At 36.9% G+C, this 17,925-nt stretch overlaps 1 protein-coding gene across 11 annotated transcripts in view; it reads left to right on the plus strand.

Moving 5' to 3' along the window:
• Positions 1-17,925, plus strand: part of PUM2 (pumilio RNA binding family member 2) — a 77,143-nt gene that overhangs the window by 15,962 nt on the left and 43,256 nt on the right. For 10 of the 11 annotated variants that reach the window (XM_074861499.1, XM_074861498.1, XM_074861494.1 and 7 more), the window contains one exon: positions 12,387-12,455. In XM_074861499.1, the coding sequence (XP_074717600.1) occupies positions 12,405-12,455 (51 nt within the window). In that variant the 5' untranslated portion in view covers positions 12,387-12,404. Of the gene's footprint in view, positions 1-8,213; positions 8,275-12,386; positions 12,456-17,925 lie in introns of those variants that run through there. The other variant, XM_074861496.1, reaches the window with a different exon arrangement.

Raw genomic sequence — 17,925 nt, forward strand, 5'->3', positions numbered from 1 at the left:
AGAAGCTCTGTGTATTGGATTTTGCAAGTATTCAGCATGACTTCCATGGGGATATATTAGAATTAATATAGTCATGAGAAAATGTGTGGATGTTATTAAACTAATAAAATGTGCAAATGTTTAACATTGTTGCCTCCAGGATAAAATGGACAATTTCTAGTGAAAATTTTGCCTTGATTTTAAACAATAAGATTTTGTTTGTTCAAATAAGATATGCTAATATGTTTGTGCAATGGAAATTGGGAAATAATTTTCCCATATGAGACCTCACAGTCATGTAGCTATCCTTTGGAACAATGAACATAATCTCAGCATTCAAACTGGGAACAACATAATCCGTTTCCTGACCTTACAGTGGGAATCGTGTTTCCTGAATCATTAGTTCTTCCTTTTATAGATTCTACTTAAAACTGTCCCTAGAAGTCTGAAGTGAGCTTGCAGTCCATGTTTTTTGATTTCCTAACTGTTTGCAACTTTTACTTAAGTTTAAAAATAAACTGTAATTGTGAAATACAACTTTTAAAGAGCTTTCAAAATAACTTTCATAAACAGATACTTTAGAGACTTTTTCAAGTGCTGAGCAACTATGCAGCACATAAATACTTTCTTGTTATTGCTAGTCTATCATAGTAAAAGCTCAAGTTTTATCTTGACTGATTGATGATGGCTCCTTTTCCCTGTAAAGTTAACGTCCATCTGAAGCTGTGCTGAAGATCATTTACTTCTGTAATCAACAGGTTCTATAAATTTTGTTAAAGTGTTTAAGTTTGCAGTGGTTTTAAATTTTTATTTTGCTATTTTCTTCAATTAATCACAGTAGCATTTAGCTCCACTTAACTAGAAACATAGATTATGAATGTCAAATGTACGATTTAAGCAGCTTCTCAAACTTCTAAATTAGTAAAATTTTTCAAGCCTCACAAACTAGGAAAAGAAATCTTAGACTTGAAGGAGTTTCCATTGTGGTTAGAGGAGAGCTGGGGGGAGGGCATTTGATTCCTGTTTTGAAAAATGTTGTATGCCCTGTTAGAAAAGCTTGTTTAATAAGTACTTGGTGAGATTTTTTCCGTCATACTAGTGCTGTATAATTTGGAGCAAGTATCATAAGTTTTTCAGGTGAATTTTAAGGTTGTGGCTTTTTGTGTGTTTAAAAAAATCTAAATATCTTGCAACCTGTGTACTTGAGACATCACCATGTTACCTGCTTGTGACTCTCAGTTCTGGCAGCAGACATAACTGGAAAGAGGTAACTTGTCTGTGTTTCCCCCCTGTTTGATTTGGAATAGCTAAGAAGGAATTTTTTGTGACATTCTGCAAGGTGTTTTCATGTAATTCAACTGGAAGGAAAACATTAAGAAACCTTCTGTGATACACTTTAAATCAGTTCCCTAGCTAGAGAGAAGAAAATTTCAGTGTTTAATTTTGAAGATACTTGATTTGTATTTCTAGTACTTTCAAATATGCATGGAATAGATATCTTAAGGTTATCTGTTGTCAGGACAAGGAGAGTAATTGCAGTCACCTGACTTTTGCAAACAAGTTTATTTCATGTAGTTTCTCTTCTTCAGAGACTCTTCCTTAATCACACTTGCTGTGTTGTGGCAGCTGTATAGTTTCTGACCTTTTCACCAACATTTTGAGCTGCAGCTGATAGTTTTAGCTTGAGTGATACTTGACCAGTTCCCACCCACTGCATATTGTCTCATGCTATCAAACTGTGACATGCTACCCCCTCTTTGTCAATTGTATTAGTTGTGTGTTTAAGTATATTCACAAGCATGCCTCTGCTTTCTTCAGCTTTTTTGTGCTTTGACATACTTCTGGAGTTGGTCTTTAAATTTTCACCCTTTCTGACGTACTCTTTGAATTAGTCTTTACATTTTCTTGATGTCTCCAAATACCTGGCACTCATGCATTGTTGAGCATCTTAATGTGAAACACTACTTTATTCTTACTTTACCAATTCAGTGTCTCATTCTGTCAATCTTTGTCACTTGCTTTATGCTTAGACTGAGAGCTCTTTGAAGCAGAGTCCTTCGTACTCAGTGCTTATTGAGCAGTTGGCATCTCAACATAACAGCATGTGGTCAACTGTGCGTTAACTTTATCTTTGATTTACATATGGATAAATTATCCTGTATACTTTTGCAGCAGTAGCTCTATGCAGAATTGGTTCAGGTCTGCGAGGAATTATCGGCAGTAGCCTAAATCTGAACGGTAGCAACTGCTTCTGGAGGTAACGTGGGCTGGAAGCAGCCAGCGCCTATTTGTGCACCTTGGAGCCTGACATACTGGGAATCAGAGACTGGAGCTGGCTGCTTACGGAGCCAGATGAAGTTTCTTTTCATTTTATTCCGCTGTGCTCCAGGTTCTAGGTGGGATTATGAGTGAGGCCTCATTCCAAACGTGATTATTATGTGACTGTGGAGTTATGTACCAAAGCTAAAACTTGTTTTAGGCATGCTAGGAGAGTTTTGCATAGATGTCCAGGATAAGGTGGTGGGAACCAGTAAGCTCAGGAAAAAATGGCTGCATATAAGTCATTCAGCCATTTCACATTTGCAGTGTGTTTCTTCATGTTGTCTTACTTTTTTCTATTATTCAGGGTGTCAAGAAAATAAAAATATTTTAAATTTGGGTTAGTTATTTATTTTGCTTAATCTAAGTTATCTGCAGGTTTAGAGTGTAGTTTGTTTTCTTTTTTTCATGTGATTAAAACTAGGGTTTATGAAAATGTATGACACTGCTTTATTGCATGGAGGAGCTACATTTAGTTTTCTGAATGACCTTGGTTTGGTACAGCTTACATTAAAGTCAGGGTGATGGGGGCCCTTGCATCTCTGGAAGTAATGGAATAGTTAAGTGAAAGCTTTTCTCTTTAGTGAAAACAGTGGAGGTTGGAATTCACAGGGAGCAAAGCAAAGTGGTGGGTAATATGTGAAGGGTTGCGGGGAGCAGCACGTAGTTGGGTAAATGATTTGAGGGAATACTTTCTTTTGGATAAGAATGAATAACCTGGAATTTAGACATCTAATGGGAAATTTTGCTTGTAAGATCACCTCCTTATATTTTGTTAGATAGTAATTGAAACATTTGGGGTTTTTTTTGTCTACCTTTTGCCTACCCTAAGTTCTGCTGTTTATATGCTGATAGCTGCTTTTACATCGAAGTGATCTTAATTTTTTTTGGCTTCTTAAGTGAAAAGGTTTAAAAACTTGATTTTAAATCCATTGTAACACAGATGTATTAATGCCAATCTTTGAACTAATTTTTGTTACAAAGCTTACATTACTTCAATTTGAATTGCATATAGCCTACTTTGTTTCCAGTAGCTTAATCTTCACCAAAGTCTGGTGTTTTAGACTTTTTTTCCTTCCTTTGAAGGACTATGCTGGCCAACATTTAATGATATTAATGTCCAAGGCTAAGTTGCTGCTCTTACTGAATTAGAAATGAGGTTTATTGAATTAGAAGTAGTTTCTTTAGTTTTATTTGCAGTTGGCTGTTTTCTTCAGCTTTTAGGTAATTGTAGAAATCTACGGTTAGTTTAAACACACATATTGTCTATATTCTATCCTTAGAAAACAGCTGAAAAAAATTGATAACAGCAGCTTCTTTAAGTGTCCATTCCCCTGCTGTAGACAGATAAAGTATAAAACACATATACTTCCCTATAGCAATTTTAAAATACGTTTAAAGAAACATGCTTTAACGTTCTCTGGCTGTCCTTGAGGTTGTGCAGAGTTTAAAGGCTCAAAGAATCAAGCTAGATTTTGAAGTAGACTGGCATATATTTGAAACTTTTGTGTTTTTCACTGGCATTTTATGCTGGTGATACAGAGAAGTTGTGTGTTTTATCAGCAGCTTTCTTTAGAACAACTAGTTATTAATAGTGGAGTGAGAAGTCTAAAAATTCTGAATTCTTTTTTGTACTACCCACAATTCGATTCATTGCCTGAAGACTAGGTAGTTCCATTTCTTCATCTCCGGTTTTAGCACCCGCTTCGAGAATGTCAGACCATGTTGGTATTCCCCAGGTTCTTCTTGCCTGCTAGAGGAAGAAATAAAAAACCACAACGGAGCTGGTTCCAAGGGTACTGGATTGTGAGGGAGAAGTCATGATGCTAGAAACTTCTGGGTAGGAGAATTACTGTCGGAACTTCAGTTTTTGCATGTAGTGTTCCTGAAAACTATATCCTTGAAAAATGAATGTTATGATAAATGCATCTGCCATATTCAGGAGTAAAGAAAATGAAAGTAAATGCTCTGAAGGGGATTGCTATATATCCAGTATTGCTGGGATGGGAGGAACTTTTCTGATTTCAGTGCTACAGTAGCACAAAATAAAACCGTTTCCTGGAAATTCTGTCCGAGTGACTTGCCATTTCCTCAGCCCCACTTTTAATGGGGGTGGGGGGAATATGTATATATGTATGTACAAAATACTTGTCTTGGTATAAATTATATTGTTTATAAATCAGTTATGTTCCATGAGATTCCTTAAAATCACATTCTTTTTAAGGTGGTATTAAAAAATACATAATTTTTAAAACACAAATTTAAAGCTTGTTTTTTACTTTTTGGGCGGGGGGGGAGATGTTCTGTTTCAGATTCTCTGGTAGCAAAAAGAAAAGTGAAAATAATTTAGGTATCTAAAGAAAACACATCAGCAAAACAAAAGTCTTGACTGCAATGTCGAAAGATAATTTATGGAAATTTTTACTTGATTCTAGGCCTGTATGTTCTAATTGTTCCAATTCTTGTTAACACATTTAAGAAGAGCTTGTTGACTATTAAAATGGGAGTTATGTTTCATTAATCATTACAATATATATTGAGATAAATTGTCCCTAGTTCCTGCTTGTGTGTAGATAAGTTTTGGGTTTATACAGCATTTTCATCTTCAGAAGAGGCAAAGGTTTAAGCCTGTTTTGAATAGCTTATTGCCTAGAGAGCACTCAAGTTTTTTGTTAAGTTTATAAACTTACTAAAAAAAGGATTTGAATAAGAGCTAATGATGAAGTAATGAGGACTGATGTCTCAAAGCAGCAATGCAGCAAATGAATGTCACGCTTCCTTATAGGAATAGCTGTATAGTGTTATTACTGACAAAGCCTTTCAGTGTAGAATGAAACTATAATGGTTAGAAATTTCTCATTAATTCCTCTAAACTTCTATCACATCACCAATAGCACTTACTACTGTGTTACAGGAAGATTATGCTGACTAGCTTAACAAGAAAAGAGTAGGTTTTTAAAATTAGAAAAAAAGATTTGTCATGTACATATATTAAGGAATCGGCACCAATTAAATAATAAGCATGCTTAGACAAGAACTGCAACTCAAATTTCATTTCACAGCTTTGTTTTCAAACTTCTGAATATATTTGGTGTCTTCCTCTTTTGTTTGTGGTATATGTATGCAGGAACATTGAAGTGAGAGGTGCAGAATAATACACGCATGTCTGAGAGTGCGGTAGGGGGAAGGTTAATCTTGCCAAACTAGATGGGATTACACCTTAACTGTTTCACATTGGAGATTAAACCTGTACATTTTCTTATACAAAAGACAGTTCTTCAGTTTGATTTACAAACAGTAAAGGACCAGTCGACCCCCTTTTTGAAGAAATACCTTTTCTTGTAGGTCTTTTAAATAATAAACTAAAAAATGTATGGATAAATATTTTAATTGTTTTAATTAAAATTTTACAAGTAACTTCCTGTTTAGAAAAACTCTAATTGGACAATTTTTATGGTATTTGAGTTCTATTTTGTAAAATTATATATAAAATTTTTATCAACTGTCTCTTCTCTGGACTTTTATTTTGAAAATATCTGCAATGTGTCACCCTGACTTCCTGTTCTGTACATTTCTTAGAAAGTCTTTTGAGTGGATAATTTCTTACATGATTAAAAGATTTTGTTGAGAAACCTGCTAAGTTATTTAGTATAAACTACATGCCCTACTTATGTTTGAATATATCACTTTAGCTCTTCAAATGGAGCAAACATCATAACTGTTATATAAAATCTGGTTTCAGTACAGACACATTATTATTCATTTATGTGAGGCTGGTAGTTCTGCCAGTATTTGACTGTAGGGATTGAGTTTGAGGACACCTGACAGTAGTTCAGAAAAACTTGTGCTAACAGTTCTGCCGCTCTTGGGGCAAAGCTTGAACTTGTTGGGTGGGAAGACAGGCATGAAAGCCTGTGCAAGGGAGAGAGAAATTTCGTATGTGATGGAAGAGTTCATGTCTGGGAAGAACGAGTGCAATTAACTATTTCCTAGACCATGTTTCATTCTCTAGCTGAGAACAGAACCCAAGGTTCCTGAATCTTGTTAGGCTGGTGAACCATCACATATCTCTGAAACAGGTGGCAAGATGTCTGTCATTTTCCTCTGCTTTTCTTCATGGGAGGTGGTGTCCTGTTGTGCTTTATCTGTATGCTCTGTTGGAAATTATGTATCTACTTGCAAACTTGGCAGTGATTTTTGAGGTGCTATGCAGCATAATTTTATACATATATATATATATCTTTGCTGTTGATAAAAGCCTAGGAAATTCCTTTCTCCTCTGTGCATCCTTCCAGATTACTGATACTCCTATTGAAAAGAAAACAAGCAGAATTGGTCAGTGTTGTACATACAAGTGTGAGGTCTTTACGATCACCTTGCCCCATTGTGATGTAGCTTTTTCATCAGGGTGGGCAGTGTTTTTGCTGAGTAGATATTTTATTTTTTTCCCCCCTTGCTACACGTTGCAGAAACCCTAACTTGAAATCTCCTACTTTCATTTTTTTCATTGTTAGTGTCCTCAGTTCTGGTAGGATTGCTTCTCAAACTTAGAATACAAAGTTCACAAGGAAATAGAACAGAAGAATGTTAAGATCTAGAGTGATTGCTTAGCCAGGCCAACTAGATTGACAAACTAAATTTGTTTGTGTTAGAGCATTTGAATGTATTAAGGGACATACAGTGCAAAAGTATAGCTCAGTCTCAGAATATCAGTTAAGAAGCCTAAGATACAGGGATTGAAGAATTTTTCACTTGCCTGCAAGAAGTTTGAGCTGGTTTTATAACACTTTTTTTTAATGCAATGAAAATTGTTAAATACTTATTGGGGGAAGATGTTTTGCTTTTGACCTTATAACCATGGAAATGTGTGTTAGGACATAAAATTGGTTGCTTAGGTGTTTTGTCAGAAATGCTTATTTGGACTGCTTAAGGAGATTGGACTGCTCCATTTCAGAGTATTTAGTTAAGTCTGCAGTTGCATTACAGCTACATATGGTACTCAAAAAATGTTATCTCTTTTCAAAACACAGCATACCTGTAGACTTCAAATTATTTGGGGCAGCAGCTTTTATTAACCAGTATGGCAGTAAGTGAACTTTTGGTTCCTTGATGCCTCAGAGAGGTATGGGAAGATATGTCTAGCCAAAGGCAGCTTTAATCAAACAAATGCCTTGTTTTCTTAAAATGTTACACAAAATATTTAGTATTTTGTAAGTAACTTGTGTACAAAACATAGTTCAGTTGTGACTAGTAGTTGCCTGTTCAGCTGCTGAGCAGCTTTTTTTAATCTGGATGTACTGTCTTCTAAACCAAAATAAGGAAATTTTAGGTAATTTGGCAAAATGTTTTAGAGGAGAAATCTCTATATACAGCACTGAACTACAGTATTTGATAATAGAGATTTGAGGATTTGCAGTTTAGGCTTGTTATATAGCTTTCCCCTGTTGTTCTTTGTTATAAATCTCTACTAGATTTCTGTATAACATTTTAATTTGTATTAAAATATTTAGTACTTTCTTGCTGGCTACCCATCTGAAATGTTAAATGAGCTTTTTGTATATGTAGTCAAGTGTCTGGCATGGCTTTACAAGACAGTGTTTATGTATTGTGTTTTAAAATATAGCCATTTTAGTGCTCTTAAATTAGTTTCAACCTTGCTAATAATTCTAAGCCTCTGCCATATCATACATAAGACGATAAATGTTGCAGAAGAGCCACGCCTGTAGAAAACTACTAAAGGTATTTTGCATTAAAGCATATAGTAAAATAAAGGAAAAGGCTCAAGTGTTTACAATGTGAACAGAAGCTTCTTTTTCTTTCCAGTCACAGTACTGTAATTGCCAAGTGTTTTGTGTTGAATTTATGGCCTAGTACCATCACTTCAAAATGTGTCATTCTTCTTTTCTTTGCAGGGGGATTAGAGTTTTCACCTGGGAGGGGCAGGATGAGATCTGGAATTTCTTCATGCAGGAAAAAGTATCTTTACTACTTTCTGGTTAGCTGGTTTAACCACTTTTGATTTATAAAATGAAGTCTTAGTATCTTTTTTTTTGGTGGTGGTTCTGTTATTTTTCTTCAACTCTTTTTTTCAAAGAAGGCTTTGCTTTTGCAAGAAAATGGTTAGAAGCTTATTTCTGGCAGGATTCAAGGTTTTTGGAGAGAGTACTTGGTAGATCTGGATCTAGGTGCCTGGATTCCAGAAATGGATATTATTTTAAGCAGCATTTCTTGTGGTAATCCTAGATGACTATCCAGTCAACAGTCTATCTCCTGAATTCTGTCCTGAGTTATGTCAGGACATGGTTTCATGTTACTGGCTTATCATCCAGCTGCCACTAAGCAAGTACTCCTACTCCACCTTGCTCCAGACCAGTTTTTCCTTGTTGAATTCTCCGTGTCAGATCTAGTGGTCTCGCCCCTGTGGTGTTTTAGGGAGGTAGAAGGTGCCCCTGCCTGTGGCAGGGGGGTTGGAACTAGGTGATCTTTAAGGTCCCTTCCAACTCAAACCATTCTGTGATTCTGATCTGGTGAAATTCTCATGCATGGAAAAAGAAGGAAAAAGACCTTCTGAATCAAACCTGTTACTTGATGATTACCAAGTTCATTGGGAGGGGAGTGGTAAAAGCTGCTGGGGGAAGGATGGAAGGACTGTCCGATTCATCAGTAGCTGGCTAGATGTGCTCAGCTCTGTCATGAACTCAGTTTATTGGTTGAACATTGCAGCATTCAGTGTTGAGGATTGTCTTGTGGGCATAGTGTGAAGTAGTAGTGAAATACATAAAGAAATGAGATAACTACTCTTAACTGGGAGTTTTGACAGAGTAAAGAGGTTTTTGCGTAGGACTAGATTTAAAATAGTTTTGTGAATTTCAAGGGAAGAGAGGGTGTAAACTTTAAGAAGAAAGAGTTTACTAAAAAAGAATATAATTTTATTTTTACTCTGTGTTAAAATCTCATTCCTAATGCTGTGATGAAAACTGGACTAATACATGCTGGTATGTTGTATCCAGGTTCTGTGGAAGGGCAAAAACATCAGAATTTTCTATCAGTGTGTCAAAGGGGAAAAGTTCATGGATACACTTAAAAGGTTCTATTTAACAGCAGTGCGTGAGAAATTGTTATACTTAAAGACTTCTTTCGTGTGTAGTACCCATTTGTGCATAATTTGGGGGCCCTGTGGAATGATCTGATGTGTATCAGAAGTGTGGAACCATTTCCTGCTTCTCTTAGTTGGAAAGGCTATTAGCATTCAACTCCTGAAAACTAAGATTAGATCTAGCAACTAATCCCCAAAGCAGGTAGGTGGTAAATGGAGAAAGAGGAGTCTTCAGGGTGATTGTCGGGGGAGAAGAAAACAAGAGAAAATACATAATCAACCAAAACTAGGAAAAAATTGTAAACGTTGAGCAGTATGTGCTGTAGGCCTCTTTTGATGTATGAATTATTCCAGATGACAGGGAATGAATGAAAATAGAGAAATTGTTTTTCAAATGTTCTGAATTTGAGGTTAAAAAAGTATATGTTAAATATATTTTTTTCTGGAGCATATGAATTGGGTGAATGTTGGCATTGAATTAGAGAAAATAAAACTTCCTGATAGTACAGATGATGCTAACCAAAGTTTTTCCTTTGGGGACAGGGCATGTCTTTATATGTAGTACATCTAGCTTGGTGGTTGTCGTTCTGGGTGTTTTCTTTTGTTGTAGTGACAGGGCTAACATTGAAGAAGGGAGATCTTCAGAAGACGTTAATGCTGCCTATATTTTCTGCAATCTGTAAACTTGTCTATGAAAAATGTATTCAATATCAGTATTATGTCTGTTGCTACTGCTAGTAGTAGATAACACTTAAGTTTCATGTTTGTAAGAAAGGGGCCAGTAAGCAAAATCAGTGTTCAGTGTACTAAAGTTTATTTGCAGTTTCAGAAAAAGTCACGTTTCTTAGAGTTGACTCTGAAATGCTCAGGAAAAAAAAGGAGTTAGCTGTGGTATTACCCTTATTCTTGTATTGTCTTTTCTTACAGACTTGGAAATGTGTGTGGCCATGTTTTTGAACTTTGCTGGATTGTGAAAAATAAGCATTTGGTCTTACAGCACAAAAAAACACCAAACAAAACCACCACCAAAAATAAAATTTAAAAAAAAAAAACAAAAAACCAACCAAAACAATTAACCCAAACACCAAAAAACAAAAACCCAAAGAAAACCCAACCAAAAACCCACAACTGAAAACTTACACATCTTTCAAGTGTGGTTGTTTTTTATCTAAGAGTGATTTGGGTAGTGTTTCTTGTAAATATTGTTTGGCAAGCTTTAGCTACAAATTTTGTTTAGAGATACTGTTAGAGCAAAACCACCTTTTGAGACAGAAGTACCTAATTTACTATTTGACTGTAATTGAAACTAAAGTGCGTGACTTCAACATGGGCAGTGGCTTATGGTAAGATAATCAAATCTCTCAACCATATACAGAATAAATTCTGTTTTCGGAAACTCTAATATCCAAATTCAGAAGTCTTCAAAATTGGAATTTCTGATTTTTCTTTCTAAATAATTCCTCTTCTACAGTGAATTTTTCTGTGTGCATGCACAAAGATTTTATTATCCCTTGGAGCTAATAAAAAAGAGCTTCTTTCACATAAATTATAAATGATCTATTTTTTAATTCATTTGGAAAAAATGTCTTTAGCTTTTTTAAGGCTACATGAAATTCTGATTTCAGTTTTTAAAATAATAAAATCAACCTAATTGACTTTCCAGTGATGCTGACATTTAAAAAGGCCAGGATGCTGATTTCCTTCCTCCTGCCTCCCCCCCTGTAATTCACAGTGAAACTAAATTTGCTCTTCAGTAGCTCACTGAAATTGTTGGGAATTGGTTTCAGAATCTGTCTTAATTAAAATATTGGTTTTTTCTGAGGGAATATTTCTTTGAGCTGTGAAATTTCTTCCTCAAAAGTATGGAGACACTCAACCTTAGAAGTTAACGGCTTATAGTGATTATGGGGCAATAGCAATATTTTGAGAGTAGAATTCTGAGAATAGAGCGTCTATCGACAGGTAGTTAACACTATTCCAACTCCAAGAAAGAATTGGAAAAGCTGTTTGGGCCGGAATGTTAAAAGTGCAAGATTGTTTCTTTGCCTGAAATTTGAGTGTATTTTGAAAAGTGATCTTAATGTGTTACCAGCTGTATGGAGTAACTTCATTTTGTTGTATTTGTTAATGTAAACAAATGGGTTTGCTAGGTGAAACTTACTCCTCAGGAGAGACTGATATTGGGAGGGAAACTTTAATTTTACTTTGAACTTGAATAACTTTACCATTCTACCCAGCTGCATCTCATTGTTGAGGAACAAGGGAAGGGGAGAAACAAATCTGAATTTCCCTTTTTTTATTTGTTTTTCTAAGCTTGTCGTGGCTTTAAAAATTCTTTGTGGAAACCATTTTCTCGGGAAAGAATGCACCCAGTGCATTGTGTCTGCATGTCGTGGAAAATGAGGTGGTTTATCGCTGCAACAACTCTTGCTTTAGTAATATACCTTTCATATTTACCGCATAGAAAAAAAGACAACACACAGAGAAGGAAGAGTGCTATTTCCTGGAAGAAAGCATGAGAAATTGTGATCATGCTAGTTACTAGATTTTAAAAGCAACATGTCACTAGTAGCTTTTGTGACCTGTCTTGTGAGCTTTTCTTTGTTTGCTGCTAAGTGTACTCAGTAACACTGTGCAACGGCTCATCTCCTTTCCAAAGAATATTCTATGTCCAAATCTGCAATGTCACTTTTTTGCATTTGTTGCAAATTTAATGTTGGTCATTGTTTCCATAGTGAGTGATATCCATCCAGATATATGAAGATAATTTTTAAGTCTTTCAGAATTTCTTGCATGCTATTATATTAGCATGGTTTCATTAAATTAGTTACTAACTGTATCTGTTCATGAAATCTAAACTCATGTTTAGTCTAGACTGAGTAGCAAATTTTGTGTGTGTTTTCAATTGTCAAAAATCATGTGAAGTATTACAAATTCAACTTTCAAAAATATATTTGATTAATGGATCGCTCTTTTGTTTTTCCCCCTACAGGTCCGATCTGTGGATGAGATGAATCATGAGTTTCAAGCTCTTGCCCTAGAATCTCGGGGAATGGGAGAGGTAATTACTGAGGGCTGAAAATGCAGTTGGTGGTTTGGAAATGTTACAGTTTAAGAAATCTTAAATTATACGACATGAAGCAAAGAGCTTGTCTTAAGACCAAATTGATTTTTCAGGCAACTGAAGATTTCTGAAGTACTTTGCAGGAACACTGGGATGGTTGTTGACTGTATCTACTGTGTTACAATGTCAGTCTTATTAGATGACTGATACTCTTGGGGAGGTGACAGAGTAATTTGTTTGAAAGTGTACAATTCTATGAAATGAGGCATGTTTTCAGTGTCACTGTATCTAAGCTAGTGAAACAATTGCTTACTACCTCTGAGAAGCCAAGGAGACTGGGATCTCAAAAAGGTTTGGCTGCAGAAAAACAGAAACCAGCATACCGTAGCAGAAATGTATGGTAATTTACTATTTTTTTTACTGATAAATACTCCTTAAAAGAAAGATTTTTAACCAGGGTGAAGAGTGCTCTTACGTAATTTAGCTAAAGGGACGAATGACTTTTTTTGACTGGTTTGGTTGGTTTGGGGTTTTTTAAATCAGTGTACTTTTGAAGGCAGGGGGGGCATATTAAACCATGGAGGATGAGTTAGCTCCTTCAAAAGCAGTTCCCTGAACTGTTTAGAAAGTAATCAGCATGTGTTAGCGTTACTTGCCCTGACAGGACATGGTAATGAAATAAATTCATGTTGAACTAAGAGCACAGCAGTGTGATAGAATGGATTGGTAAAATTCATATTGGTGTTTGTTCTTTTGCCACCCACAAAGTACTCTGAAAGATTGAAAGCAGTGGAAGTGAAGGATGGCACAAATGCCTGGGAATTAAATTGAGGTATATATGACTGCTTATACAGATCTTTGGTTTAGGTTATCTCCGTTTGAGCTACTTCTGCATGGTTATGATTTTGTTTGTTTTCATGGTATTCTGTGGATCTGTGAAGATGTTTAAAAAAAAAAAAAAGCACAGCAGAACCAACACACACACAAAGCCAGAGTATGGTGATACAGCATCAGAAGTTGATACTATATTGTGACCCTGCACTTACTAGGTTATTATGTCTTTAATTTCAACAGTGTCTTCCGGGTATCTTGAGGTAATACAGGTTCACATTGCTAGGTTGACTTAGTAATTTTCTTAATGTACTACACAACAATAAAGTAGTTCTGGAATAGATTCCATGGCTGCTCTAACCTTTTTGATTATAACCTTCAAAAATATTAAAGGAAAGGACCTCATAAATACCCTTGTAATCTAGATTTGGCAGTTGTACATTCTTATGTGCTCTCCTCTTTGTGGTTTTATTTTTTTTTTTTTTGAATGGTGTGAAAGGGAGGTCATGTCAAGTGATCTGCTTCTAGCTATTGGGAAGTTTTCCTCTTCTTCATTTTGTCTGTCAGGATAGATTTTTCTCTGAACTGAAATTAATTTCTTGTTAATCTAATCCTCCTTGGTCTTTTTTTTTCCCTGACTGGGAATCAATACTTGGCGTTAGGAGGCTGTTACGTCTTACTTTTCACATCATTACTAAAATCAGGACTATGTGAATCCTAAAGCAAGTATCTCTTCCATGTGCTAATAAAGGAATATAGTCAGTGAAATCTGTCTTCATTGTACCATAGTCCTCAATACTGGGGTCGATACTAGGACCAGCGCTATTTAACATCTTTGTTGGTGACATGGACAGGGGATCGAGTGCACCCTCAGCAAGTTTGCTGATGTGGTGGTTTGACCTTGGCTAAATGCCAGGTACCCACCAAGTCGCTCTATCACTTCCCCCCCTTTCCCCTTTTTTTCTCAACAGGGCAAAGAGGGGAAAGAAAATAAGATAGGAAAACAAAACAACCCTTGTGGGTAAAACAAAAGCAGTTTTAATATAAGCAAAGCGAAGCAAAGGTCCGTGCGCGGAAGCAAAAAAAAGAAAACAGATTTATTCTCTACTTCCCATGAACAGGCACTGTCGGGCCTTCTCAGGAAGCAGGGCTCCAATACACGTAGTGGTTGCCTCGGAGGACCAAGGCTGACCCCACCCCCTTCCTCCTTTCTCCCAGCTTTATACTGAGCAGACGTCATATGGTATGGAATATCCCTTTGGTCAGTTCGGGTCAGCTGTCCTGGTTGTGTCCCCTCCCAAGATCTTGCCCACCCCATCCCACTGTGGGGGGGGGAATGTTGGAAAGAGCCTTGGTGCTGTGTGCACTACTCAGCAGTAGCCACAACACCAGTGTGCTATCGACACCCTGCCAGCTCCCGACATAAAACACAGCACCATGAGGACTGCTACAGGGGAAAAACCAATTCTGGCTCAGCCAGACCAGGTACAGCTGACAACACCAAGCTGTGTGGTGCAGTCGACACGCTGAGGGAAGGGATGTCATCCAGAGGCACCTGGACAGGCTGGAGAGGTGAGTCCATGCAAACCTCGTGAAGTTGAACAAGGCCCGGTGCAAGGTCCTGCACATGGGTCGAGGCAATCCCAAGCACAAATACAGGCTGGGTGATGAGTGGATTGAGAGCAGCCCTGGGGAGAAGGACTTGGGGGTATTAGTGGATGGAAAACTGACTACAAGCCGGCAATGTGTGCTCATAGCCCAGAAAGCCAACTGTGTCCTGGGCTGCATCAAGAGAAGAGTGGCCAGCAGGTCGAGGGAGGGGATTCTCCCCCTTTACTCCATTCTGCTGAGACCCCACCTGGAGTACCATGTTCAGCTCTGCGGTCCCCAACATAAGAAGGACGTGGACCTGTTGGAGGGAATCCAGAGGAGGCCACGAAGATGATCAGGGCCTAGAGCGCCTCCCCTGTGAGGACAGGCTGAGAGAGTTGGGATTGTTCAGCCTGGAGAAGCCTCTGGGGTGACCTGATAGCAGTGTTCCAGTACTTAAAGGGGGCCTACAGGAAAGATGGGGAGGGACTCTTTATCAGGGAATATAGTGATAGGATGAGGGGTAATGGCTTTAAACTGAAAGAGGGCAGATTTAGGTTAGATATAAGGAAGAAATTCTTCACTATGAGGGTGGTGAGACACTGGAACAGGTTGCCCAGAGACTTTGTGAATGTCCCCTCCCTGGAAGTGTTCAAGGCCAGGTTGGACGGGGCTTTGAGCAACCTGATCCTAGTGGAAAGTGTCCCTGCCCATGGCAGGGGGGTTGGTCTAGATGATCCTTAAGGTCCCTTCCAACCTAAACCATTCTAAGATGCTCTAACACATTTTGGAAGTAATATGTACTGGAAATCCTTCTGTTAAGCTATCCATCTGAGCTGCATCCAGATGGAGCCTGGTATCAGTCAGTATCGGGAATAGGACAGCATAACATGAACCAGATGTACGGTTTCCTTGATCTGTTTCTGTCTTGCAATTCTTTGTTAATTTATTCTGTAAAGAAACAGACTAAAGTTTTCTTAGCAAGAGATCTGCTGTATTGCAGGCATCTTTCTCTAAATGTCTCCTAAAATTTTAGCTGTTAGATTGGTTAAACACAGATGATGCTTCTGGCTCCAGCTCCCAAAAGCTATCATGACCGTTAAGGTCATGATAATATTCTGAAGAAATACTGACACATGGTGCTGTTTCTTTTCTCTAGGCATCTGTTTGCTATTTCAGGGTCAGCATAGTGGGCTTCAGGACCTTTGGTGTGACCTAATACAGGCGTACATAAAATTAATTGCCAAACAGAATACAAAACTAAATCTTTTTTTTGATAATGTCTGTTCTTCTAGAAACTTACAAGGCCAAAGCACACACCAATTTCATTTTAGGGACAATGTATCCATTTCTGGGGTCAAAACTTCATTTGGAGCAATTGTAGAAGGCTCTGTAGGAATAACTTCTGATCTTAAGAATAAATAAAATAATTTTAAAAATCCTTAATTCAGGAGCCAGTAATCGAGACTGTGCAGTTACTTATCAGAGAGCTGGTTAAGAGGCAGCTTTAGCATAATTGGTTATTATCTATGCATAGAAAAGGGCTTTGTTCATTTGCCAGGGACATAATGGGGGATCAGTGCTGATACTGAAAAAGACACTTTTTAGTGTACTGTTGGAAGAGCTTAGTAAGAAATACGGCGATCTTTTCCATTATTTTGAATTAGGATTGGATGTATCTTTGTAAAGCTTCTTTTTTTTTTATTATTGGATTAAATGCAGGAAATACTGAGCAAAGCGCATGTTATCAAAGGGCAAAGCACAATGATTTTAGCCACTTGTTTTAATTTGCGAAGACTTCTTGAGTAAGTCTTTTTCACTAGAACTAATCAAGTGGGGTTTTTGTCTTGTCTGTAAAGAGGAACACACTTGTTATGTTTTTCTGAAAAGTACTCTTTTTTTTTGAGTTCCATAATGAAATAGTTCACAGCTGTTAGGGCTGCTCATTTATATGGCAATCCAGTAGCTAAAATGTCCCTTTAAAAAGAGCTTAGTGTATGTCATATTCATCATCTGTCAAAAATAAATAATAAATCTAAATCACTAGCCCTCAGGGAGGTCCAAAATTGTAAACTTTTAAAAATACCATTTATTTAAATATTTGAGGGACTTTGTTGTGTAAAAAATTTTAATGAAAATATTTTCTGCAAATCTGATCTTCAGTAGGATACAGTTTAAATTTAGCTGCTTGAGGAGTACATGATGCATTATGTTTTGTGTTAAAGATATTCTGTATTCTTTGTGTACCAGAGTACATGAAGACATCAAGCAGTTGAATATATTTGTTTGGACTTTGAGAGTATGTAGTTTAAAAAAAACCAACCACAAAAAACAACAAACCAAAGAAAACCCCAAACAACAACAAAAAAGTCCCCCCAAAACAACATGTACCTTTGCAGTGAGGATTATTGCTGCTTTCTATCAGTGGACAGTTTTTTCCTCTGGTAGAAATCCTGTGCATGAGTTTTGAAATCAAAACCAGTATTGCAGTGTGTTCTGCTCTAGATTTGCATATTGTTCTTCATATTGTGTTTTCTGAACACCTGTATGATAGTGGAATTTGCTAATTTCAGGGTAAGCGTGCTTTAAGGTGCTGCTCGTTTTATGACACCCAAGATATTAGTCGATCTGTTTTATTCTGACATGGTTGTGTTAGGCTGTGACACATTCACATTTGTCTTAACTTTCATCTCAGCTGGACGCGTATTTGAACTTGTCTTAGACTGCATTTAAAATAAAATATGATTCTCAAAACTAAGGTTTCATAGATATCATGAAATGCTTGCTTTCTGTTCTACCACTATCCTGCTAAATGAAAAATAAGTAGTATTGCAAACTTGTTACAATATAAAGCTAAAAAGAATGAGTAAATTGCATAGGGTGATCTGAAATTTATAATATTTTGCTTTTAGTTGAACTGCAGTTTTAAGATTCTGTTAATCTGTTTCTTTGTCCTCTGATGGCTAACTTCATCCCTTAAATTTGGGGTAAACTTAATACCCTGGTGCTCCCAAAGTGTGTTTGGTTGACACCTGGTAATGATTCT

This window comes from Strix uralensis, chromosome 3 (genome assembly GCF_047716275.1).
Source record: "Strix uralensis isolate ZFMK-TIS-50842 chromosome 3, bStrUra1, whole genome shotgun sequence".
NCBI classification, from domain to species: Eukaryota; Metazoa; Chordata; class Aves; order Strigiformes; family Strigidae; genus Strix; species Strix uralensis.